This window comes from Mesoplodon mirus, assembly GCF_964341445.2.
Source record: "Mesoplodon mirus genome assembly, chromosome: 7".
NCBI lineage: Eukaryota > Metazoa > Chordata > Mammalia > Artiodactyla > Ziphiidae > Mesoplodon > Mesoplodon mirus.
Genome location: NC_138983.1, coordinates 64,085,827 through 64,111,220, shown reverse-complemented (window position 1 = coordinate 64,111,220; position 25,394 = coordinate 64,085,827). Strand labels below are relative to the sequence as shown.

Genomic DNA, 25,394 nt, shown 5'->3' with positions numbered 1-25,394 from the left:
CCTTGGGGAGCCTCACTCCTGTGCCTGAGCCGAGGGTTGGGACTCGGGGAGGTGGTGCCCCAGCTCCAGCCCAGGCTGAGGGGAGGCCCATCTGGGCTGCTCCACCCGGGGAGTGGGATGAAGGCCCTGAACTGTCAAGATCTCAGCCTTCCCTGGAAACTCCCCCTAGTCAGGGAGGGGAGAGAGCAGCCATCTGCCTATGCACCTGGCAAGGTCTTCAAAACTTTCTTAGCCACGGTTTCCTCATCCTTACAGCTGAAGGTGACCGCAGGTGTAGAAGGTACCTGGGCTTACAGGTGTACAAAACTATGTTGGTTTTCTTCCCACCCTTTTCTTCCTGAGGTGTTTCTCCCCCCAGCAGCCGTTTCTGACAGGGAGGTAATATTTCATACAGTGAGGGCTGGAGCCTATAGAAGGCTGTACTCGGTCTCTGACAGAGGCAGGTCCTGCTTCCAAGCCTGCCAGGTAGAGAAGGGATGCTGAGCACACCTGGCAGGGCGCCCACCCACATCCTAGAGGGTGGGGGCCCTCGCTTGTCTGGGAAATGAGGTAACAGAGCAAGCCGAACCTGCAGCCCTGGGGGTCTTTGCCTGGCCTTCGTTCTGTGGCCCTTAAGGCAGGAGTGTGCACCCAGGGGCACTCCAGGCTCCCTGGCTGGCTGTCCAGCTCAGCTATTAGTCCTTACTCCTGACCCCGGCCTGAGGGAGAGGAAAATGCCCCTTGCGTGAGACCCGAGATACCCATGTGTTTGTCCTTTTCCCTTGTTGGTGATTTTTCTCTTTCAAGCATCAGATTGGGTTTGTAGCCCTGCTGAGCTGTATGGGCTGAGTTGTGAGCTGAAGCACTCATCTGCAGCTGAGGAGGAGCTGAGGGGTCAGGGATGTCATTTCTCTGCCCCGGGAGGCTGGGGGGTTTGTAAAACATCCACATACAGGATGACCGCTCGCCCTCCAACTCTGTAATGTGAGTTACAGGAGGGCTATCGCCGTCTCAGCACTTCGTAGCATCTTGTATTATAGGCCTTTTAGTCAAGGATCCTCCAGCCCTCAGCTGCTGCCTTAGTCCAGGCCCCCTCCTGGCTCGAAGGGATCACAGTGGAAGCTTCCAAGCCAGCCTGTCCCCCTCCAGCCTGGCTGCTGGAGCTGGAGTGACCGGAGGGTGGTAGGCGAGTGAGGTGAGAGGTTACAGGTGCAGCTCTGGTGTCAAAATGCCTCAGTTTAAATCTCAACCACTGTTCTCCAACTGTGTGACTTTGGACAAGTTCGTAAAATCTCCATGCCTCAGTTTCCTCATCCACAAGATGGGGATGATGGTAACAGCTGCCTCATAGTGTTATTAGGATTCACTGGAGTAAAGCGTGGCAGCTCTCTTGACATCTGGGGCTGGATAATTCTTTGCTGTGGAGGCTGTCTGTGCCTTGTAGGATGTGGAGCAGCATCCCTGGCCTCTACCCACTGGATGCCCATAGCAGCCTTTCCCACCCCCGTCATGTCAACCAGAAATGTCTGCAGACATTGCCCCAAATCCTCTGGTTGGCAAAGCCAGCCCCACCCCCCACCCCCGCCATGGTGAACCACAATTCTAAGTCATTTCTTATTAAACCTCCAGCTTCCCTGTTGCTCAGAAAACATAGCTGGGCCTGCTGGGCCTGCAGGCACTAAAAGTGGGGTGTCTTGTACAAAACTGTTTCCCACTTTTGTGTTCAGGCCATTTACTGATTCAGTCCACTGCTGGCTGGGCTTCTGAGGTGTCCAGGTGACAGCTTAAGAGAATCCTCTTTGCTGAATCTCCCTGTGATCTGACCAGCTTCGTGGTTACCCCACTCAAGATGCGCTCTGTTGTTTGCCTTTTAAATAATAAATAACTGTCTGTCCTTATTATGATTTTCCCAGACTCTGGAGCAATAAACAGCTCTGATGACAGCTGTACTAGATAGTAAGTAAGTGAACACATGTCTCTCAGAGCATCTCCCCGAAGCATTTCAGAACAGCTAAGTGGATAAAACTGATTTCAGCTATTACCTAGGCAGCCGCTTGTGTCTGTGGAGCCTGCCCAGGAGATGAGAGGCAGGCCCTGATGACAGGGATGAAGGAAGGGGTGGCAGTGACTGGCTTCCTGGCTGTTCTTGTTGGGCAGCCCACACTCTGGAGCTTCAGGAGATCCGGGTCCTGGCCTGCCAGGTGCCTAAGAGCTACACCGTCCTGAGGAGAGAGCATGGTGCATTCAACCCAAGGACATAAACAGCTGTGCATCTTTGCAGAGAGGCTCAGGTGGCAGGGCCATGCTTTTGCACATTGAGGGAAGGCTTTCTGGAGGTGGTGAGTTTTTATATCTATTTTCAAAGTAGCAAGAGTCGGGGTAAGCGAGTGGAGGAAGCAGAGACAGTTCCCATATCAGTGTGATTCAGACCATTATTTCCTGATATGTTAGGTTCCCCAACTTGGCTGTTGGATCATCCAGGACAGGGAACCATGGCTTTCTCACCCTCAGGACCCAACAGCGATTACTTGTTGTTGGATGGGTGGGTGGATGGATGGATGGATGAGATGTCCACCTGCATCCATTTAATTTCCAAAATCCTACCAGTCATCGAATTCTCCCTCAGTGCCAATAAACTGGAAGCCACAGCAGGTCATCAGCTTTCCTTGGTGGTGAACTAAAAACCCAGGTCACACAATGGACAGTCTCAGGATTCTGATGAGAAGCCCACCTCTTACCCAATGTAGGCGATGAATAGGTCCTCCTTGCCTCTGTGTTCTGGTCACATTTCCACATTGAAGCCAGGCATTCTACATGTGGCCTCCACTCAGAACTTTGGTCACTATAATACTTCACCTCTTTTAAGGGAAGAATCAGCCACCTTGGTAGTTTTGATGTCCATTTCCGTGGATTCACCAAACCTGATAACTTGTAAGGTTACCTTGGAGAGCAGATCCTAGCTGTAGTGAGTGTAGTGATTGTCCATTTGTCTTTCCATCCTTTTTCTTCTACTTTGCAAACCTGACTTTATGGAATGTTTCCATAGGCTCCTGTGTTGTCTGACTTCCATCTGGGTTCTGCCAATGGGCCGACCCAGCAGAAGAATGGAGTGAGGAAGGGAGGGTGATGTTGGGGTGTTTATTAGCCACCACTCACCATCACCCCCAAACGTCTCCCTCTCTGAACCCTTCTCAGAAGTATCTCCACGTCACTTTTCTCTTACAGGTTCTGGTATCAGCTCTCTCCTCTCATCCCTTTGGGCCTGGTGGTGGCAACAGCTCCATGTTACTATCCCAAGGACCTATACTATCCCCATGGCTCCCTTACCCTATACCACACTACTGAGAACTGTGCCTTTATCACACCCTCCTTGGATCCCCCTACCTTGAGTGTGCCATTTGTTGCCTATTGGGGCCTTGAGTGATACACTGGCCTGAAGTTCTTCTTATGTCTGAAGGGTGACCCTGCCTGCCTCTCCACTCCTCCCCTGGACTTCTGAGGGTCAGAGAGAATACGCCCCTGAAGGACCACCCTTACTTACCCTCCTCGCTGGCACTGCCCTTCTCACTACACAGTCCATTTTATTCCCTGTACCATGCTTTTAAAGTCCTTGTCAACCATCCTCTTTTACTAAAGCAAAAAATACTTCCTTTTACCATCTGAAATTAATCAAAACTATTTGCCAGTGAGAGTTTTTGGATGGATCAAGACAGCAAGAGGGCCTACCCTGAATTCTAATCTAAAGCAGAGAAGTGTGGTATCTTGATCTGCCCATGCGGCCTAATTAATCATAGGTGGGGCTGTTCATTTCTTTAGTAATAGAGGACAAGAGCTCACAGACCCTGTGACTGCCCACTCAGAGCCCTTGTTGGGAACCACTGCCTGAGGTTGGGGGAAGTGGCTGAAAACTTTGAAGGCCAAGGGTCACATGACTTTCCCCCAGACCAGAGCCAGCCCTGATCTTTGTAAACAAAGTCGTTCATTTGTATTGTCTATGGCTGTGTTTGCACTACAACTGCAGAGTTAATTGTCCAGACTGTCTGGCCCTTTGTCAACAACAAAAAAAGGTTAAAACAGCAGCCTGGCTGCTCTCCTTTGAAAGGCCTGGTTGGCCCTTGACTGGCATCTTGGAACTTGGATTGTAGGAAGGTTCCCACCATTCCCACGGGTGGTAAGAGTGGCTCACTGTGCCCACCCTGATTGTACAAGTAATATGGTTTATGCTGAACACCTGCCTTCCTTATGGAAGTGTGGGATTTCAGTATATAAACAGCCTGGGTACTGAGTCTCTAAGAGCTTCCCTGGTAGATAACCCTTCACAAGCATTATCTCAGCTCCTTCCTGCTTGTGAAGGGCCATTCTCTGTGACTGCCGGGAGAGGACCCTTGGAAGCTTGTGCCTGGTTTCCTCCAGACTTTGCCCCACGTGCCTTTTCCCTTGGCTGACTTGATTGGTACCCTTTCCTGTAATAACTCATAGCTATGGTGCAACCAAACACTGAGTCTCCTGGGTCCTAGTGAATCATCGAACCTGGGGGTGGTCTGGGGGACCACCCAACACCCTGCAAAACCCCAAATATTTGCCACCTGGCCCTTTAAGAAGAAGTTTGCCAACTCCTGCTCTATACAGTCTTAGGACAGATGGAAATTACCTATTACATATCCACCATGCCACAAGACTCTGAGCTCCCTAAGGTGTGGTCCATGTCCTTTGCTCTTTAACTACCAGCCAAGCACAAGATCTTATACAAAATACTTATGGAGGGAGGAAGTCAGCAAGCCTGCAAATAATGGATTCAGGCAGTGTTTAAAAAAATTAAACTGTGGGTGGTGAAATCAAGTTAAAAGGTTATGGCCGGGCTTCCCTGGTGGCACAGTGGTTGAGAGTCTGCCTGCCGATGCAGGGGACATGGGTTCGTGCCCCGGTCCAGGAGGATCCCACATGCCGCGGAACGGCTGGGCCCGTGAGCCATGGCCACTGAGCCTGCGCGTCCGGAGCCTGTGCTCCGCAACGGGAGAGGCCACAACAGTGAGAGGCCCGCGTACCGCAAAAAAAAAAAAAAAAAAAAAAAGGTTATGGCCAATGTTTTTCAATGAAAGAATAGAATAGAAAATTGAGTACGCTGCATATAGTAAGGCTAAGTTTGATTTCTTCAAAATTTTGTTTCAGTTGTACGAGCGGACCAGACACTGTACCGAATCATAATGTAAAAGGGTCTCCTCTTGTCCGTTGCAATGGAAAATCATTTGAAGGCCCCTGAATTGTGGTCTCTTTGCCAGCTGCCTGGGGAGATGTCCTACAGACCCTCCCCATCTCTCTGGTCATTAGCGTTTGACCTCGTTCTCCCCCCGCCCCCAGAACGTGTACTACACGAGCAGTCAGCACATCCAAGTGGGCATCCTGAGCCCCACGGTGGACGACGACGACAACCGGTGCCTGGTGGACGTCAACAGCCGGCCGCGGCTCATCGAATGCAGCTATGCCAAAGCCAAGAGGATGAAGCTCCACTGGCAGTTCTCTCAGGTAGCAGCCCCACCCGGAGGAGCAGCAGCGTAGAGAAGTAGGGGAAGGGGCCGGGGCAGGGAGGAATAGGAGGGATGGAGGAGGAGAGGGACCGATTTTCGGGGTTTAGTGAGCACCTACTACGTGCCAGGTGTTTGGTATACGTTAGCTCATTGATACTGGCTCTGAGGGAGGTTATTATTATTGTTGTTGTTGTTTTAGTGGCATTTTATTTAACTTTTAGATATAAGGAAACAGCCTCAGAGGTGGGAGTCCCCTGCCTGAAGTCACACAGTGAGGGGCAGGGCTGGGGTTTTAAACTCGGATCTTTGATTTAAACCTCACATGTCTTCTGACAAGCCCCTTCTCACAAGCGCAGCCCCAGTCTCTCAGGTATAGACAGTGCTGGGTCGTCTCCGGTCTGTGAGCCGCTCTGCCTTCCTCCTCATTCTGTAGGGAATGAGGTTTTCTCAAAGGGCAGTGTCTGGGGGCCCTTTTGTGAAGGGCAGTCCACACACTGGTGACCAGGAAACATTCCTTTATTAAGTTTCCATCAATTCTGAGGACCATATTTATCTTCCTGCTCTGCACTGACCTAGTTATAAAATGATGCCCCGGGATCAAGACGCCAGCTGGAGATGGCCCACAGTGACCCAGCTTTGAAGAAAACCAGTGCCTTGGCCCAGAGGCCTCCAGCCCCTAAGGAATCTGCTAAATTAGGATCCGTTTCTGCCCACAGATAGGGATGCCCACCTCCCAGGTAGTGCAGGGAAAGCACTCAGAACAGGAAGTGATGGAGCCCGTGGGGTTTTAGGGCATCAGGACTGCTGGGGGCTGCACATGGTGGATGCTTCTGGGGAAGTCAGGAACAGAGTGTCTATATTCATGGGATGAAGAGGCAGAGACCCTGACTCAAGCCTCCCAACAAGCTGCTTCTGCCCTGAGAGGAGGCTGACAGGCACAGGATGGGGGTGTGCAGTTGGCCTGACCTTGATTCCAATCCTCATGTCCAGTTACTCTCCCCTGTAGTGGTGGGCCAGTGAGGGGAGGTCCCAGCTACATCAAGTTCTATGGGCACGGGGCACCTTTGACCCGTGGTCTGGGGGTGCAGAACCTGAGGGCTGAGAGAGACCCTCGGTTGGGTCCTAAATGGATGGTGAAGGTCAACCCTGAGAAGCAAGTTCAACACACGTCATAGATTTAGGGGCTAGTTTAAAAGCAGGAGCGAGAGTCCAGACTAGGACTTTGGGACCCCAGGAAAGCAGACGCTGGGAAGCAGCACAGGAAGCCAATGACAGCACATCTGAGCGTGGGTAGAGGATGCATGTGGCAGCTCTGAGTCCAGGCTGGGCCTGCAGAATGCGTGAGGTTCAGTGAAAGAGAATGGTGCCCAGGGACTCCTGCCCTGCCCCTTCCTGTCCATATGACCTTTGACACGTGTTGTAAACTGTAAAGGTCTGTCCCGTAAGAAGAATTAGCTAAGGTTCATACACTGCTTAACACGTGCTGCACTTCCTAGGCGCCTGGCATACACCAGCTCATTTAATCCTCACAACACCTGTGTGTGATTAGATGTGGCCCGTTAGCCCGAGTTCATAGATGAGGAAACTGCGGCACGAAGATGCTAAATAACATACCCACTGCTTATTATTATTATTCCTGAACTACTTCAGATTCTCTTTTTTACTTCTAATCGTGGGAGGATGTTGGACGTGGCCCCTGGAAGAAGGTCAGGGTCAGGGCCGAGGCTTAGAATATGGAGCACTTCCTCCTACCACCTCCCTCTCTCTTGGTGGAGCCCAGATGCCCCAGCTGTGACCTGTTCTGACCGTGCCCAGCAGAAGCCTTTGTCACTTTCCCCAGCCAGGCTTCTGGCCCAGAGTGACACAGGATAGGGCTACATTTCCCCTCTGCCCTCCTTTAAATTACAAGGCAGAGGGAGCCCTGGAGGTGTGTGGTCGGGGAGGAAGGCTGGCCATGGGCTGGGTGGTAAAGTGGCTGCTGTCTCCTGGCTCGGATTAGATGCAAAACAGGCTCACAGGCTGAAGGCAACAGAGAGAGGAACGGGTACATCGGTCCGAGGAGGTGAGTGGGCTGACTTGGCTGGGTGAGACGGGGACCGTACCATCTGGAGGGGCTCACATCAGGCTGCTCTCTGCTGCCTTCAGCCCCACCTCCTGCTGCCCTGAGTTCAGCTTCCTCCTGGGAGCTGAATGACACCGTGCAGAAAGATGGGGGTGGCAGGTTGGGGCAGGGCTGGTGGCTTTCCAGAACAGAGAATATGTAGCTTGGCCCTTGAAGAAGGCATAGGAGTTTGCTCCATATAGAAGTAGTGAGGGGCATTCCAGGGAGAGGCAACGGCACGGGCACGAGCTGCGGACATCAAACCCAGGCCACGTGCAGGGAGCTGCGGAGGGTCGGGTGTGGCTGGATCCTCGTGGACCCCGTGGGGCGCAGCCAGAGATGCGCCTGCAGGGGCAGCTGGACCTGGACCTGGTCCTGTGGGAGGTGAGGCTGTGTGCGGGGGACTGGTGCGTTTAGGCCTGGGTTTTGGCAGCCCCCAGTGGCCGGGATTGTGGAGCTGAATGGGGAAGAGAGATTCTAGAAGTGGGGAGGGACAGGTAGAAGAGTTACGGGGAGGCTCAGATGCAGTTTGAAAGTTTAGCTGTTTCCTCCTCCTTCTCCTCCATGACCCTGGGGTCTTCAGGACCCTGCCTGGCCTCCAAGATCTCCTCTCACGGCAGGGTCTGAGGCTGCCCCTCACCAGGGGAAGAGAGCTCGGTCTCAGCCTCTCCATGCCCAGCTTCATGCAGTTTGAATCCAAACCCGGGCTGCTTTGACATCCCAGCCCCGCATATAGGCACATCTGACTCCTTTCCAGCCCTCACAGACAGATGGCCTTCCCACACATGCCCAGATCCAGAGGCCTTGGTGCCCCCAACTGGCTCTCATCTCATCTGCCCATTCCCAACTGGGGCAGAGAAATCCAAATCCAGCTCCTTCCTTCACTCATCTCTGTGCATGGCCTTGAACAGGCAGCCGGACAGATTCCTGCTTGAAGGGACACAGTGACCAACCAAGCAGGCCACATTGGCATGTGCAACCCTGAGGTCTGGGCAGTTTTCAGCTACTTATACATACATCTAATTAAAACTCCCAGGGCACTCTGGCAGTCACCTCTCTGATCCTTCTACCAAGGGGAGCTGTTTGGAAATAATATTTTTAAATCCCTAATTTGCAAGCCCAGAGCTGCCGCTCTCACTTGATATTTAAAAATTAATGTATGTGGGGCTTCCCTGGTGGCGCAGTGGTTGAGAGTCCACCTGCCGATGCAGGGGACGCGGGTTCATGCCTCGGTCCGGGAGGATCCCACATGCCGTGGAGCGGCTGGGCCCGTGAGCCATGGCCGCTGAGCCTGCACGTCTGGAGGCTGTGCTCCGCAGCGGGAGAGGCCACAGCAGTGAGAGGCCCGCATACCGCAAAAAAAAAAAAATTAATGTATATGAAATTTTTGTTTAATGCAAAATGATCAGTATTTATCAAGCATCCTGGAATCTGTCCCCAAGCCCTCACTGTTGAGGAGCTACTGTTGATGAGGCCAGAGGAAGCTGGGAGCCTCTTAAATGATTAAAGTCATTGCTTGGGCTAATTTTCTTGCAACAGGTTTAATCTTTGCAAATTACAGGGGGATCCTACCAACTAAAATGTTCTGGTGGAGAACTTGGGCTGAAAGATTTTATTGGTGCATTTCAAATCTCCTTTTCACTTTCACATTTTGCATTATTTACTCTCCTGAGGGCTACATTTAAACTCCAGACATTCAGGCTGAATTAATTTAAAAATAATCTAGTGTGATTCTCCCAGGTTCTCCTACAAAGAAGATAGACATTTGCATATCTTGGTGTTCCATCTCATAGCCTGATTTTCTGTTTAACAAATAAAATGCCTGCAAGCTCTTCTGAATTTTCCATGCTTCAGGATGAATCAGGACAGCGTCAGATACTGACACTGAGAAACCACATTTGATGAAAACATCTCTCAGCAACGCTGATGTACAGGGCTCTGATGAGCAATTTTCCAATGATGAACATTCTTTCCTTCCGTCATTCATCAAGCATTTATTGAGCATGGTGGTTGGGCAGGAGGGATGCAGATATGAATCAGACATGGCCTCTGCCCTGGAGGAGCTCATGGGTGTATAAACACATAGCAAAACTGGATGACAAGAGCGGAAATGAGGCGGTACGATACTCCAGTAGCCCAGGGTGATGAGCTCTGTCTGCACAGCTCAGGGATGGCTTCACATTCAAGGCATGTTTGATCTGGATCTTGAAAATTGTAGGATAGTCCCCAGGAGTAGAAAGGGAGAACATCCCATGTTAGAGGCTCAGCATGGGCAAAGGCAAGAAAAAGCAGAGCATATTCAGTGTTGGTGTGGATGGAATTTTCAATGGGACGTGAGAGAGATCAGACGTAAGTGTCAGTTTGGGGCAGATAATGGTCACTGAAAATCATGCTGAGAAGTTCGGACTTCACCTTAAAAGCAAAGGGAGGGACTAGGGGAGGGTTCTTAAACTGTAGATTACCAGCAGACTGCAAGGTGGATTGGAAGACAGAGAAGAAAGTAGTGGGCTGTTCCATCATCCCTGTGAGAAAAGGGGTAGACTTGGTTGCCATGGAGGCGTGGGGCCAGGCAGCTGTTGGGGAGGACTTGGAGAGACAGTTCAGCAGTCTATTGGAAGTAGTGATGGATTAAATGGAGGTAGTTGTGAGGGGAGATTATGAATCCAGGGCCACCCCAGGCTCTGGGTTTGAAGAAGTCAGTGGATACCCGTCTCTAAACAGCCAACATTTCCCACATCAACACATGATGAGACTTCATTAACATTAGAAGTGGTAGTTGTGACTCCTCCCGGATTAGAGAATTTCCTAAACTGACTATGTACTGGGATTATAAATTCATATGTGTTAAGTGGAAAACTTTAATCTTCCCAGAGTACCCCACCTACTGAGATCTGGGGGATTCTGGGATTAGGTGATGCAGTGTTAGTGAAAGAGGCATCTAGTCAGTGACCCCTGGACCAGAAGGAGAGGGAAGCAGCAGATATCAGGTCACTACACAGGAGAACTTTGTGGCAGGACACCTTTCATGTGAAGCAACGGACTACCTCTCAGGGATAATGAGATGCCCACCCTCCCCACCATTCCCCCATCACCATTACTTTGAATGGTTAAGCAAATGCCGAGTCCTTTCTTCAAGATGTTATTGAAGGGACTCATGCCCTAGGAAGGCTGTTATGATGTGTGTTCTTTAAGGTCCAACTTCCTTAAAATCTATCTATTTGCGTGCATGGTTGAAGCCAGAAAGACCTCAGGAGTGCCTGATCTCTGCCCTCAAATATCTGAAAGGCTTCTCTAGGCAAAAGAGAGCAGGATTGTCCTATGTAGCTCTGAGGGAGGACCAGCTGGAGGGAGATTCAAGGACAATTTACAGAGCAGCTTTCTCATAGTCAGAGATGCCCAGGCATGAGATTGGCTGTTCAAGGAAGAGGTGGGCTCAGACGACCACTCAGCAGGCCATCAAACGTGCTACAGCTCTAAGTGGAGTTAGACCGGATGGTTTTAAGGGCTTACCAGCCCTGAAATTCTGAAATTCTAAGCTCCTGAAGTTAGCATGCCCTGAAAAGGGCTTATTCTACCTAGAAGCCCAGACTGGGCCTGCCTTACTAAAAAGCACCATGAACTTGAAAATGAGCTGCACTCCTGGTATAAGGGTCATCGTTATCCCACTTTATGGAATTGTTTATCTGTTATTTTCTCCATGACTCTTTCTCCCATCAACCAATAGATGGGAGGGCAGGGCTGTCTTACACTTTCAGTGTCTCCAGCACCACACCTAACAGAAAGCCTGAAACAGAAGAGACACCCAGGGTGCTGTCAATTAAATTAAGGAGTCCTTTCTAAAAATTCACAAATATAACACAAATACCCTGTGTGCCAGGTCTCGAGCTAAGTTTGTGGGAGACCCAAAGACAAACAAACCCTACCCTTGATAACTCTTCCTTGCATGCATGCATACTGAAAAAAACCTAATTGTACTAGCCTATTTCAAGGACATTTGAACGTAATAGTCAAAGGGCCCCACTTACTTAGAAAATCCCTATAAGAACACTTTTAGGTGGTAGTGCATCCCAGCCGCAATACACAGACATGCGTGAAGAGGGGTACTCCCGTTTAATCTTCCTGTAGCTTCAGATTTGGGGGAGGAAGGTGGAAATGATTTTTACTAAAACAATTATGCATACCGTATGAAGGGGAGTAGCAATTTCTATGAATATTTGTTAAAACAGGGGGCTTTGGGCTTCCTCGGTGGCGCAGTGGTTGAGAGTCCGCCTGCCGATGCAGGGGACACGGGTTCATGCCCCGTCCGGAAGATCCCACATGCCGCGGAGCGGCTGGTCCCGTGAGCCATGGCCGCTGAGCCTGCGCGTCTGGAGCCTGTGCTCCGCAACGGGAGAGGCCACAACAATGAGAGGCCCGCGTACCGCAAAAAAAAAAAAAAATAAGGGGGGGGCTTTGATGAAATGTCGAGGTGTTCTGGCTGTATTTCACGCTGCCTCACACTCTGGCATGTGCTCTCACTCCCGTTGGCCACTGGGTTCTTTGGTGGAAACACTGGCAAGGCCCATTCGGGAGTCCAAGGGCACACAGGGCAGCGTTCCCGCTGGTGGGCGGTCCTGCCATCCCACCCCCATGCTTGCCTCATTCTCAGCTCAGCGTTAATGCATTTTCCAAATGCAGAACATCAAGGATAACAGCAGAGATGACCATTAAGGCCAGGAGAGAAGAGATTTTCAAGCGCATGAGGAGACTGCCTGGAAGAGAGCTGAGGGCAGAGCTGAGCCCGCCTGGCCAGGGACCACTGGCTCTTACTTGTGGGATCTAATTTGATAATTTGATGCAAGATGAGTAACCCACTCAAAGAAGAACTTATTTGCAGAGCGCATTTCCCAGGGAGCACCACTGATTCTGCCAAAGAATTTCCCAGCACGCAAGGAGGAGGAGTCCTTGACTTTCTCCTGCTCCAACCCCCAGGCGCTGGCAGGAAGTCCAACTTCGAGAACCTTTTGTGCTGAGAAGAAAAGGCTGTAATCGGGTGTTTCCTTATGGCTCTGGAATAAAGCAGCTTTTCATCTCCATGTCACATGAAGGGGCAAGTGTGGGACCAGCCAGTTTTGAAGGACTGACAAAGCCTTGTTTAGGCCCTGAATATTTTCTCAGTTATTTTTAGTTTACGGCAGTCAGCACTTTAGACCAGGAGCCAGGACCAGGTGTAACAGCTCAGTGCCTCATTATTCAGACCTGGGTGAGATTTTTTTTTTTTTTTTTTTTTTGCGGTACGTGGGCGTCTCACTGTTGTGGCCTCTCCCGTTGCGGAGCACAGGCTCCGGACGCGCAGGCTCAGCGGCCATGGCTCACGGGCCCAGCTGCTCCACGGCATGTGGGATCTTCCCGGACCGGGCACGAACCCGTGTCCCCGGCATCGGCAGGCGGACTCTCAACCACTGCACCACCAGGGAAGCCTAGGTGAGTTTTTGTTTGTTTCTTTGTTTCTTTGTTTTTGCGGTACGCGGGCCTCTCACTGTTGCGACCTCTCCCGTTGCGGAGCACAGGCTCCGGACGCGCAGGCTCAGCGGCCATGGCTCACGGGCCCAGCCGCTCCGCGGCATGTGGGATCTTCCCGGACCAGGGCACAAACCCGTGTCCCCTGCATTGGCAGGCGGACTCTCAACCACTGCGCCACCAGGGAAGCCCCTGGGTGAGATTTTTAAATTTATTTATCAAACATTTATATAGTGCTTACTATGCGCCACATACTACTGTAACGGCTGCATAAATATTACTTAATCCTCATGACCTTGCTGTCAGGTACTTTACCATCCCCATTCTACAGATGAGGAAACTGAGGCACAGAGAGATTATGTAATTTGTCCAAGGTCAAATCAGGCTTCTGCCTCTAGGGCCCACACTTTAAACCACCATGCCGTGGAGCCTTTGTCTTGCCTCTACAAAGCCCACGGATTGCTGCAGTGGGAATTTGGGGCTGCGGTCTCCCTGCCAAACCTTGTAGGTGTGTGTGAACTGGCTGGATTCCTGCTTCCTCAGCAAACTCCCTCCAGCCATCCTGCTGTTTCCATACCCCCCTTCACCTTTCCTTTTGCACTTGACATTGCCATTACCCCATTTTCAGTCCAACGGCCCTCACAGCAAATCCCAGGCAGACTCTCACTCTGGCACAGGTGCGTCTCCTTTAAGAAAGACAAACACCAAAGCACTTTTTGAATAGACAGAGTGTTGAATATTCATAATACAGAAAGACCACTTTCCTCTACAAAAAGACTTAATCTCGGGGTTTCTTTAACTAGCACTAACATCCCACCCATGCTTTGAATTATTTGATTACTAATCATTAACTACTTAACCTGGGAACTCCTGAGCCCACTGTGCTTAAAGCCACAGACCCACTGGGCTACTTGCCCGTAGAAAATCAATTAGAACGGAAAGTGGAACGGGAGCTCTGAAATAAGCAGAGTCTTATTCAGTCCACACACAGCCTCCTCATAAACACCTTGATTGCAAACGTGAGCTCAGCCCAGCTGCTCCATATCCTCTACCTCAAGGTGGTGAGTGCAAGTGACAAGCCAGCCCTCATCCTTTCCCCAGAGAGGGTGACGGTTTGCTTGTGGTGCCCAGACTGTGACCCCTGGACCAGCACCATCAGCAGCTGAGATACTCAGGAGCTTAAAAAGGCACATCTTGGGCCCCATCGCAGACCCATAGGGTCAGAAGGTGGGCCCCAGTGATCTGTGGTATCACAAACCCTCCAGGGACTGTCTAATCCATTTACCCAACCCACATCCCCAGGAGGAACCGGGAAGGTTGGTCTGGTGCTCGTGGTCCCACCTCTAGCTGCTACAGACACACCTTGGGGAAACAGGAAGAGAGGAGGTGCACGGCTGTGTAACCTGGGGTCGGATCCTCAGTGCCTCAGCCCAAGGCGCTCATGGACCACGGCTCCACATGCCCGCCAGGCATATAGTCAGCGCTCCGTGTTTGAGTGCCCCACAGTGCTCCGGTGCCTTTTGCAAATGAGAAGACTGAAGCCCATGGTGGCTCAGCCCCTTAGCAGGGTCACGGCCGGGGAGAGCCGCCAGAGACAAGGCTGGGAGCAGAGTCCCGTGTTCCCTGCTTCCGCTCATCCCACCTCTGATGCTGTTTCTAGTCTCTACTCCAGAGAGGCTTGTAAGGAGAAGGACCTGGGCTGGGGGCTGGGAACCGAGCTCTCAGAATTATTATTAGCCTTCTTAATTCCATACATTCAGCTTTCCTTTTTTTTTTTTTGATGCTGTTTCCATACTTAACTTGGTTTCCATTCCAATTAAGCTCTCTGTGTGGTGCGGCATCCCTCCTGCCAGGTTTAATTGCCCTTATTTAAATTCTTTAATTAAAACTATTGTGTTTCCAGATCCTATAGTTTTAAGTATTACACAAATCATTTAGACGACTGGACTAATAATAAACCAAGCGACTGTGCCCTCCACCGAGGGCGGGGCCAGCCAGGGGCCCTGCATCCAGCCCCCGCCCACTTGTGTGAGGACCAGAGCCTGCTAACAGGTGGTCCTGCTTCCTTCCTTCCTCCCAGGCTCTGCGTTCCACACAGCAGCTAGAGGGACCCGGTTAGCATGTCAGTCCGACCCTACAGTGGCCCGTTCTGTCACCAGGTGAACAGCCGAAGTCCATTCGCACAACCTGCCCCTCCCTCCCCTCTTGGGCCTCATCTCCCACCCCCGCCCCGTGCTGTTCCCAGCGCACACCAGGCCTCTGCTGGTGCAGGAACTTCACTCTGGGGCACACGACTCCCCCAGATACACCTGGGCTCCTCCTCGTTCATGTCCTTGCCCAGCTCTCATCTTCTCAGGGGGGATCATCGCAGCCTCCTGCTCTCAGCACCACTCCCGTACCCTCACAGCCTCCCGGTCTTAGTCCATCCACGCTGCTATAACAAGAAAGGACCAGAGACTAGGAAGCTTGAACAACAGACCTTTATTCCCCTCAGTTCTGGAGGCTGGAAAGTACAAGATCATGGTGCCAGCAGATCTGGCGTCTCACACCTTCTCACTGTGTCCTCAGAGGGAAAGAGGTCATCTCTCCTGTGACTCTTCTTGTAAGGGCACTAATTCCATCATGAGGGCTCCACCCCTATGACCTAATTACCTCCCAAAGGCCCCACATCTCATCACACTGGGGATCAGGACTTCAACATATGAATTTTTTTTTTTATTTCATTTTTTTAATAAGAAATTTTTATTTTTCACCATGAATGGTTAATTTCTTTTTGTTGCTTTATAACAAATTTAATCAGTTATACATATACATATGTTTCCATATCCCCTCCCTTTTGCATCTCCTTCCCAACCTCCCTATCCCACCCCTCCAGGCGGTCACAAAGCAGCGAGCTGATCTCCCTGTGCTATGCGGCTGCTTCCCACTAGCTATCTACCTTACGTTTGGTAGTGTATATATGTCCATGCCGCTCTTTCTCTTTGTCACAGCTTACCCTTACTCCTCCCCATATCCTCAAGTCCATTCTCTAGTAGGTCTGTGTCTTTATTCCTGTCTTACCCCTATGTTCTTCATGACATTTTTTTTTCTTAAATTCCATATATATGTGTTAGCATACAGTATTTGTCTTTCTCTTTCTGACTTACTTCACTCTGTATGACAGACTCTAGGTCTATCCACCTCATTACAAATAGCTCAATTTCATTTCTTTTTATGGCTGAGTAATATTCCATTGTATATATGTGCCACATCTTTATCCATTCATCCGATGATGGACACTTAGGTTGTTTCCATCTCCGGGCTATTGTAAATAGAGCTGCTATGAACATTTTGGTACATGTCTCTTTTTGAATTATGGTTTTCTCAGGGTATATGCCCAGTAGTGGGATTGCTGGGTCATATGGTAGTTCTATTTGTAGTTTTTTAAGGAACCTCCATACCGTTCTCCATAGTGGCTGTACCAATTCACATTCCCACCAGCAGTGCAAGAGTGTTCCCTTTTTTCCACACCCTCTCCAGCATTTATTGTTTCTAGATTTTTTGATGATGGCCATTCTGACTGGTGTGAGATGATATCTCATTGTAGTTTTGATTTGCATTTCTCTAATGAGTAAAGATGTTGAGCATCCTTTCATGTGTTTGTTGGCAGTCTGTATATCTTCTGTGGAGAAATGTCTATTTAGGTCTTCTGCCCATTTTTGGATTGGGTTGTTTGTTTTTTTGTTATTGAGCTGCATGAGCTGCTTATAAATTTTGGAGATTAATCCTTTGTCAGTTGCTTCATTTGCAAATATTTTCTCCCATTCTGAGGGTTGTCTTTTGGTCTTGTTTATGGTTTCCTTTGCTGTGCAAAAGCTTTTAAGTTTCATTAGGTCCCATGTGTTTATTTTTGTCTTTATTTCCATTTCTCTAGGAGGTGAGTCAAAAAGGATCTTGCTGTGATTTATGTCATAGAGTGTTCTGCCTATGTTTTCCTCTAAGAGTTTGATAGTGTCTGGCCTTACATTTAGGTCTTTAATCCATTTTGAGCTTATTTTTGTGTATGGTGTTAGGGAGTGATCTAATCTCATACTTTTACATGTCCCTATCCAGTTTTCCCAGCACCACTTATTGAAGAGACTGTCCTTTCTCCACTGTACATTCCTGCCTCCTTTATCAAAGATAAGGTGACCATATGTCCGTGGGTTTATCTCTGGGCTTTCTATCCTGTTCCATTGATCTATCTTTCTGTTTTTGTGCCAGTACCATACTGTCTTGATTACTGTAGCTTTGTAGTATAGTCTGAAGTCAGGGAGCCTGATTCCTCCAGCTCCATTTTTCGTTCTCAAGATTGCTTTGGCTATTCGGGGTCTTTTGTGTTTCCATACAAATTGTGAAATTTTTTGTTCTAGTTCTGTGAAAAATGCCAGTGGTAGTTTGATAGGGATTGCATTGAATCTGTAGATTGCTTTGGGTAGTAGAGTCATTTTCACAATGTTGATTCTTCCAATCCAAGAACATGGTATATCTCTCCATCTATTTGTATCATCTGTAATTTCTTTCATCAGTGTCTTATAATTTTCTGCATACAGGTCTTTTGTCTCCTTAGGTAGGTTTATTCCTAGATATTTTATTCTTTTTGTTGCAATGGTAAATGGGAGTGTTTCCTTGATTTCACTTTCAGATTTTTCATCAGTAGTATATAGGAATGCCAGAGATTTCTGTGCATTAATTTTGTATCCTGCAACTTTACCAAATTCATTGATTAACTCTAGTAGTTTTCTGGTAGCATCTTTAGGATTCTCTATGTATAGTATCATGTCATCTGCAAACAGTGACAGCTTTACTTCTTTTCCAATTTGGATTCCTTTTATTTCCTTTTCTTCTCTGATTGCTGTGGCTAAAACTTCCAAAACTAGGTTGAATAAGAGTGGTGAGAGTGGGCAACCTTGTCTTGTTCCTGATCTTAGTGGAAATGGTTTCAGTTTTTCACCATTGAGGACGATGCTGGCTGTGGGTTTGTCATATATGGCCTTTATTATGTTGAGGAAAGTTCCCTCTATGCCTACTTTCTGCAGGGTTTTTATCATAAATGGGTGTTGAATTTTGTCGAAAGCTTTCTCTGCATCTATTGAGATGATCATATGGTTTTTCTCCTTCAATTTGTTAATATGGTGTATCACGTTGATTGATTTGCGTATATTGAAGAATCCTTGCATTCCTGGAATAAACCCCACTTGATCATGGTGTATGATCCTTTTAATGTGCTGTTGGATTCTGTTTGCTAGTATTTTGTTGAGGATTTTTGCATCTATGTTCATCAGTGATATTGGCCTGTAGTTTTCTTTCTTTGTGACATCCTTGTCTGGTTTTGGTATCAAGGTGATGTTGGCCTCGTAGAATGAGTTTGGGAGTGTTCCTCCCTCTGCTATATTTTGGAAGAGTTTCAGAAGGATAGGTGTTAGCTCTTCTCTAAATGCTTGATAGAATTCGCCTGTGAAGCCATCTGGTCCTGGGCTTTTGTTTGTTGGAAGATTTTTTATCACAGTTTCAATTTCAGTGCTTGTGATTGGTCTGTTCATATTTTCTATTTCTTCCTGGTTCAGTCTCGGCAGGTTGTGCATTTCTAAGAATTTGTCCATTTCTTCCAGGTTTTCCATTTTATTGGCATAGAGTTGCTTATAGTAATCTCTCATGGTCTTTTGTATTTCTGCAGTGTCAGTTGTTACTTCTCCTTTTTCATTTCTAATTCTATTGATTTGAGTCTTCTCCCTTTTTTTCTTGATGAGTCTGGCTAATGGTTTATCAATTTTGTTTATCTTCTCAAAGAACCAGCTTTTAGTTTTATTGATCTTTGCTATCGTTTCCTTCATTTCTTTTTCATTTATTTCTGATCTGATTTTTATGATTTCTTTCCTTCTGCTGACTTTGGGATGTTTTTGTTCTTCTTTCTCTAATTGCTTTAGGTGCAAGGTTAGGTTGTTTATTCGAGATGTTTCCTGTTTCTTAAGGTGGGATTGTATTGCTATAAACTTCCCTCTTAGAACTGCTTTTGCTGCGTCCCATAGGTTTTGGGTCGTCGTGTCTCCATTGTCATTTGTTTCTAGGTATTTTTTAATTTCCTCTTTGATTTCTTCAGTGATCACTTCGTTATTAAGTAGTGTATTGTTTAGCCTCCATGTGTTTGTATTTTTTACAGCTCTTTTCCTGTAATTGATATCTAGTCTCATAGCATTGTGGTCAGAAAAGATACTTGATACAATTGCAATTTTCTTAAATTTACCAAGGCTTGATTTGTGACCCAAGATATGATCTATCCTGGAGAATGTTCCATGAGCACTTGAGAAAAATGTGTATTCTGTTGTTTTTGGATGGAATGTCCTATAAATATCAATTAAGTCCATCTTGTTTAATGTATCATTTAAAGCTTGTGTTTCCTTATTTATTTTCATTTTGGATGATCTGTCCATTGGTGAAAGTGGGGTGTTAAAGTCCCCTACTATGAGTGTGTTACTGTCGATTTCTCCTTTTATGGCTGTTAGTATTTGCCTTATGTATTGAGGTGCTCCTATGTTTGGTGCATAAATATTTACAATTGTTATATCTTCTTCTTGGATCGATCCCTTGATCATTATGTAGTGTCCTTCTTTGTCTCTTCTAGTAGTCTTTATTTTAAAGTCTATTTTGTCTGATATGAGAATTGCTACTCCAGCTTTCTTTTGGTTTCCATTTGCATGGAATATCTTTTTCCATCCCCTTACTTTCAGTCTGTATGTGTCTCTAGGTCTGAAGTGGGTCTCTTGTAGACAGCATATATATGGGTATTGTTTTTGTATCCATTCAGCCAATCTGTGTCTTTTGGTGGGAGCATTTAGTCCATTTACATTTAAGGTAATTATCGATATGTATGTTCCTATTCCCATTTTCTTAATTGTTTTGGGTTTGTTATTGTAGGTCTTTTACTTCTGTTGTGTTTCTTGCCTAGAGAAGTTCCTTTAGCATTTGTTGTAAAGCTGGTTTGATGGTGCTGAACTCTCTCAGCTTTTGCTTGTCTGTAAACGTTTTAATTTCTCCATCAAATCTGAATGAGATCCTTGCTGGGTAGAGTAATCTTGGTTGCAGGTTTTTCTCCTTCATCACTTTAATTATGTCCTGCCACTCCCTTCTGGCTTGTAGAGTTTCTGCTGAGAGATCAGCTGTTATCCTGATGGGGATTCCCTTGTGTGTTATTTGTTGTTTTTGCCTTGCTGCTTTTAATATGATTTCTTTGTGTTTAATTTTTGACAGTTTGATTAATATGTGTCTTGGCGTATTTCTCCTTGGATTTATTCTGTATGGGACTCTCTGTGCCTCCTGGACTTGATTAACTATTTCCTTTCCCATATTAGGGAAGTTTTCAACTATAATCTCTTCAAATATTTTCTCAGTCCCTTTCTTTTTCTCTTCTTCTTCTGGAACCCCTATAATTCGAATGTTGGTGCGTTTAATGTTGTCCCAGAGGTCTCTGAGACTGTCCTCTGTTCTTTTCATTCTTTTTTCTTTATTTTGCTCTGCATCAGTTATTTCCACTATTTTATCTTCCACCTCACTTATCCGTTCTTCTGCCTCAGTTATTCTGCTATTGATCCCATCTAGAGTATTTTTTATTTCATGTATTGTGTTTTTAATCGATGCTTGATTCATCTTTAGTTCTTCTAGGTCCTTGTTAACTGTTTCTTGCATTTTGTCTATTCTATTTCCAAGATTTTGGATCTGGGAAATAGAATCTTGGATCATCTTTACCATCATTATTCTGAATTCTTTTTCAGGTAGACTGCCTATTACCTCTTCATTTGTTAGGTCTGGTGGGTTTTTATCTTGCTCCTTCTCCTGCTGTGTGTTTTTCTGTCTTCTCATTTTGCTTATGTTACTGTGTTTGGGGTCTCCTTTTTGCAGGCTGCAGGTTCGTAGTTCCCGTTGTTTTTGGTGTCTGTCCCCAGTGGCTAAGGTTGGTTTAGTGGGTTGTGTAGGCTTCCTGGTGGAGGGGACTAGTGCCTGTGTTCTGGTGGATGAGGCTGGATCTTGTCTTTCTGGTGGGCAGGTCCACGTCTGGTGGTGTGTTTTGGGGTGTCTGCGGACTTTTTATGATTTTAGGCCACCTCTCTGCTAATAGGTGGCGTTGTGTTCCTGTCTTGATAGTTGTTTGGCTTAGGGCGTCCCGCACTGTAGCTTGCTGGTCGTTGAGTGAAGCTGGGTGCTGGTGTTGAGATGGAGATCTCTGGAAGATTTTTGCCGTTTGATATTATGTGGAGCTGGGAGGTCTCTTGTGGACCAGTGTCCTGAAGTTGGCTCTCCCACCTCAGAGGCACAGCACTGACTCCTGGCTCCTCAATTTGGGATGATGTGTTGTCTATTCACAACATATGAATTTTAAGCGGACACATTGTCCACAGCACTGCTGTACATTTTTGTGCAGTCTTAGCACCTCCAACACACTATAGAATATACCATTTGCTCCCCCTCCTGGAATATAGTCTCCACAAAGACAAAGATCTTCTCCTGTTTATTCACTGATGTATCTCAGTGAGTGGGAACTGCTGCTGGCATGTGGTAGGCACTCATTAAATATTGGATGGATGGATAGATGGATAAAGCATGTCTTTGCAGAGAGCTCTCAAAAGAACTAGACCAACCTGACTCCCCAGAGCCCCTGAAGCTCTTCGGATGACCTTCCACCCCAGGCGATGGGACACCAGCAGCTCTCGGTCTAGTCCACTGCCTTGAGGCAGGCGTGGGGTGGAATAAATGGAGGGGAGGGTGTGCCCACTCATCCTAGTGAGGAACAGCGAAGGGGGCAGACTCCCAGGTTCCCAGCCTGGCTCTACCACTGACTGACCATGTGACCCCACCTCTCTGAGCCTCAGTCTCCAGTTCTACAAAATGGGGATAATTATCATCTCCACTGCTCAGGGTTATTGTGAAGAACACTTGAGATTGAGTGTGTGAAGCATTTGACACAGTGCTGGGGACATGGTAAATAAGCCTTGACTGTAACTACTTTTACCTCAGGGCCAGAGCCTGCAGGTAGAGGTAAGGATAGTAATACCACCAGGCTGCTCCCAGAGGCGCTGAGCTCACCAGGAAGGGACTGAATCGAGGAAAGGAAGGCTCCTTTGCAATTTTGGTGAATGGCATTTGGCCGGAGAGGGGGCCAAGAGGGGGCAAGAGCCCAGAGTTTGCTCAGTGAGAGAGGTTGAGGTCCAGGAAGGAAGACGGGAGGGAGACTGGCCAGTGGCTCCAGCACCAAAAGGTGGGATGGCTCCTCTCTCCGTATCCCACATACGTCCCAAGATGTACACCAGGCCTCCAAGGTGGCCTTACTACTCTATTCTAGAAGATTCTCCTCTCAGAGCCTTTGGGGAGGGAGCTCTCTTGACCTCATTCTCCACCCTCCCTACAAGCCCAGACGCCCTCACTGAGGTTGTGTCTCCTTCACAGCCCTGCTCTTGGCCTCACTCCATTTCCTCCACCGCCTTCCCAGAGGCCACACAGGCTGTTTCTGCCTCAGGGTCCCTGTGCTTCCTGTCTCTAGGGTGCTGAGGGCACAGTGGGCCAGGGTAGGGCCTGGAAAGTGCCATATTTGAGTCTCTGAAGGAAGACTTCACTTCTCAGAGATCTCTGCTCCTGCCTCTCTCTCTCGGCCTTGACACAGTGCCCGAGTGGCTGGCGGGGAAGGAGGGGCTGTGGCCTCCCTGTCTTTTTTTTTTTTTTTTTTTTTACATCTTTATTGGAGTATAATTGCTTTACAATGGTGTGTTAGTTTCTGCTTTATAACAAAATGAATCAGTTATACATATACATCTGTTCCCATATCCCTTCCCTCTTGCATCTCCCTCCCTCCCACCCTCCCTACCCCACCCCTCCAGGCGGTCACAAAGCACTGAGCTGATCTCCCTGTGCTATGCAGCTGCTTCCCACTAGCTATCTACCTTACGTTTGGTAGTGTATATATGTCCATGCCTCTCTTTCGCTTTGTCACAGCTTACCCTTTCCGCTCCCCATATCCTCAAGTCCATTCACTAGTAGGTCTGTGTCTTTATTCCTGTCTTACCCCTAGGCTTTTCATGACATTTTTTTTCTTCTTAAATTCCATATATATGTGTTAGCATACGGTATTTGTCTTTCTCTTTCTGACTTACTTCACTCTGTATGATAGACTCTAGGTCTATCCACCTCATTACAAATAGCTCACTTTCGTTCCTTTTTATGGCTGAGTAATATTCCATTGTATATATGTGCCACATCTTCTTTATCCATTCATCCGATGATGGACACTTAGGTTGTTTCCATCTCCGGGCTATTGTAAATAGAGCTGCTATGAACATTTTGGTACATGTCTCTTTTTGAATTATGGTTTTCTCAGGGTATATGCCCAGTAGTGGGATTGCTGGGTCATATGGCAGTTCTATTTTTAGTTTTTTAAGGAGCCTCCATACCATTCTCCATAGTGGCTGTACCAATTCACATTCCCACCAGCAGTGCAAGACTGTTCCCTTTTTTCCACACCCTCTCCAGCATTTATTGTTTCTAGATTTTTTGATGATGGCCATTCTGACTGGTGTGAGATGATATCTCATTGTACTTTTGATTTGCATTTCTCTAATGATTAAAGATGTTAAGCATTCTTTCATGTGTTTGTTGGCAGTCTGTATATCTTCTGTGGAGAAATGTCTATTTAGGTCTTCTGCCTATTTTTGGATTGGGTTGTTTGTTTTTTTGTTATTGAGCTGCATGAGCTGCTTATAAATTTTGGAGATTAATCCTTTGTCAGTTGCTTCATTTGCAAATATTTTCTCCCATTCTGAGGGTTGTCTTTTGGTCTTGTTTATGGTTTCCTTTGCTGTGCAAAAGCTTTTAAGTTTCATTAGGACCCATGTGTTTATTTTTGTCTTTATTTCCATTTCTCTAGGAGGTGAGTCAAAAAGGATCTTGCTGTGATTTATGTCATAGAGTGTTCTGCCTATATTTTCCTCTAAGAGTTTGATAGTTTCTGGCCTTACATTTAGGTCTTTAATCCATTTTGAGCTTATTTTTGTGTATGGTGTTAGGGAGTGATCTAATCTCATACTTTTACATGTCCCTGTCCAGTTTTCCCAGCACCACTAATTGAAGAGGCTGTCCTTTCTCCACTGTACATTTCTGCCTCCTTTATCAAAGATAAGGTGACCATATGTGCATGGGTTTATCTCTGGGCTTTCTATCCTGTTCCATTGATCTATCTTTCTGTTTTTTGTGCCAGTACCATACTGTCTTGATTACTGTAGCTTTGTAGTATAGTCTGAAGTCAGGGAGCCTGATTCCTCCAGCTCCGTTTTTCATTCTCAAGATTGCTTTGGCTATTCGGGGTCTTTTGTGTTTCCATACAAATTGTGAAATTTTTTGTTCTAGTTCTGTGAAAAATGCCAGTGGTAGTTTGATAGGGATTGCATTGAATCTGTAGATTGCTTTGGGTAGTAGAGTCATTTTCACAATGTTGATTCTTCCAATCCAAGAACATGGTATATCTCTCCATCTATTTGTATCATCTGTAATTTCTTTCATCAGTGTCTTATAATTTTCTGCATACAGGTCTTTTGTCTCCTTAGGTAGGTTTATTCCTAGATATTTTATTCTTTTTGTTGCAATGGTAAATGGGAGTGTTTTCTTGATTTCACTTTCAGATTTTTCATCATTAGTATATAGGAATGCCAGAGACTTCTGTGCATTAATTTTGTATCCTGCTACTTTACCAAATTCATTGATTAGCTCAGTAGTTTTCTGGTAGCCTCTTTAGGATTCTCTATGTATAGTATCATGTCATCTGCAAACAGTGACAGCTTTACTTCTTCTTTTCCAATTTGGATTCCTTTTATTTCCTTTTCTTCTCTGATTGCTGTGGCAAAAACTTCCAAAACTATGTTGAATAAGAGTGGTGAGAGTGGGCAACCTTGTCTTGTTCCTGATCTTAGTGGAAATGGTTTCAGTTTTTCACCATTGAGGACGATGCTGGCTGTGGGTTTGTCATATATGGCCTTTATTATGTTGAGGAAAGTTCCCTCTGTGCCTACTTTCTGCAGGGTTTTTATCATAAATGGGTGTTGAATTTTGTCGAAAGCTTTCTCTGCATCTATTGAGATGATCATATGGTTTTTCTCCTTCAATTTGTTAATATGGTGTATCACGTTGATTGATTTGCATATATTGAAGAATCCTTGCATTCCTGGAATAAACCCCACTTGATCATGGTGTATGATCCTTTTAATATGCTGTTGGATTCTGTTTGCTAGTATTTT

General features: G+C 47.0%; 1 protein-coding gene across 4 annotated transcripts in view; it reads left to right on the top strand.

The window, feature by feature from the left end:
- The window catches only part of GALNT18 (polypeptide N-acetylgalactosaminyltransferase 18), a 355,103-nt gene that overhangs the window by 321,374 nt on the left and 8,335 nt on the right, over positions 1–25,394 (top strand). The window contains exons 10-11 of one of the 4 annotated variants that reach the window (XM_082627906.1): positions 5,338–5,502; positions 12,283–12,896. In XM_082627906.1, the coding sequence (XP_082484032.1) occupies positions 5,338–5,502; positions 12,283–12,315 (198 nt within the window). In that variant the 3' untranslated portion in view covers positions 12,316–12,896. Of the gene's footprint in view, positions 1–5,337; positions 5,503–5,725; positions 5,749–6,080; positions 8,782–12,282; positions 12,897–25,394 lie in introns of those variants that run through there. The other 3 variants (XM_082627907.1, XM_082627908.1, XM_082627905.1) reach the window with 3 other exon arrangements.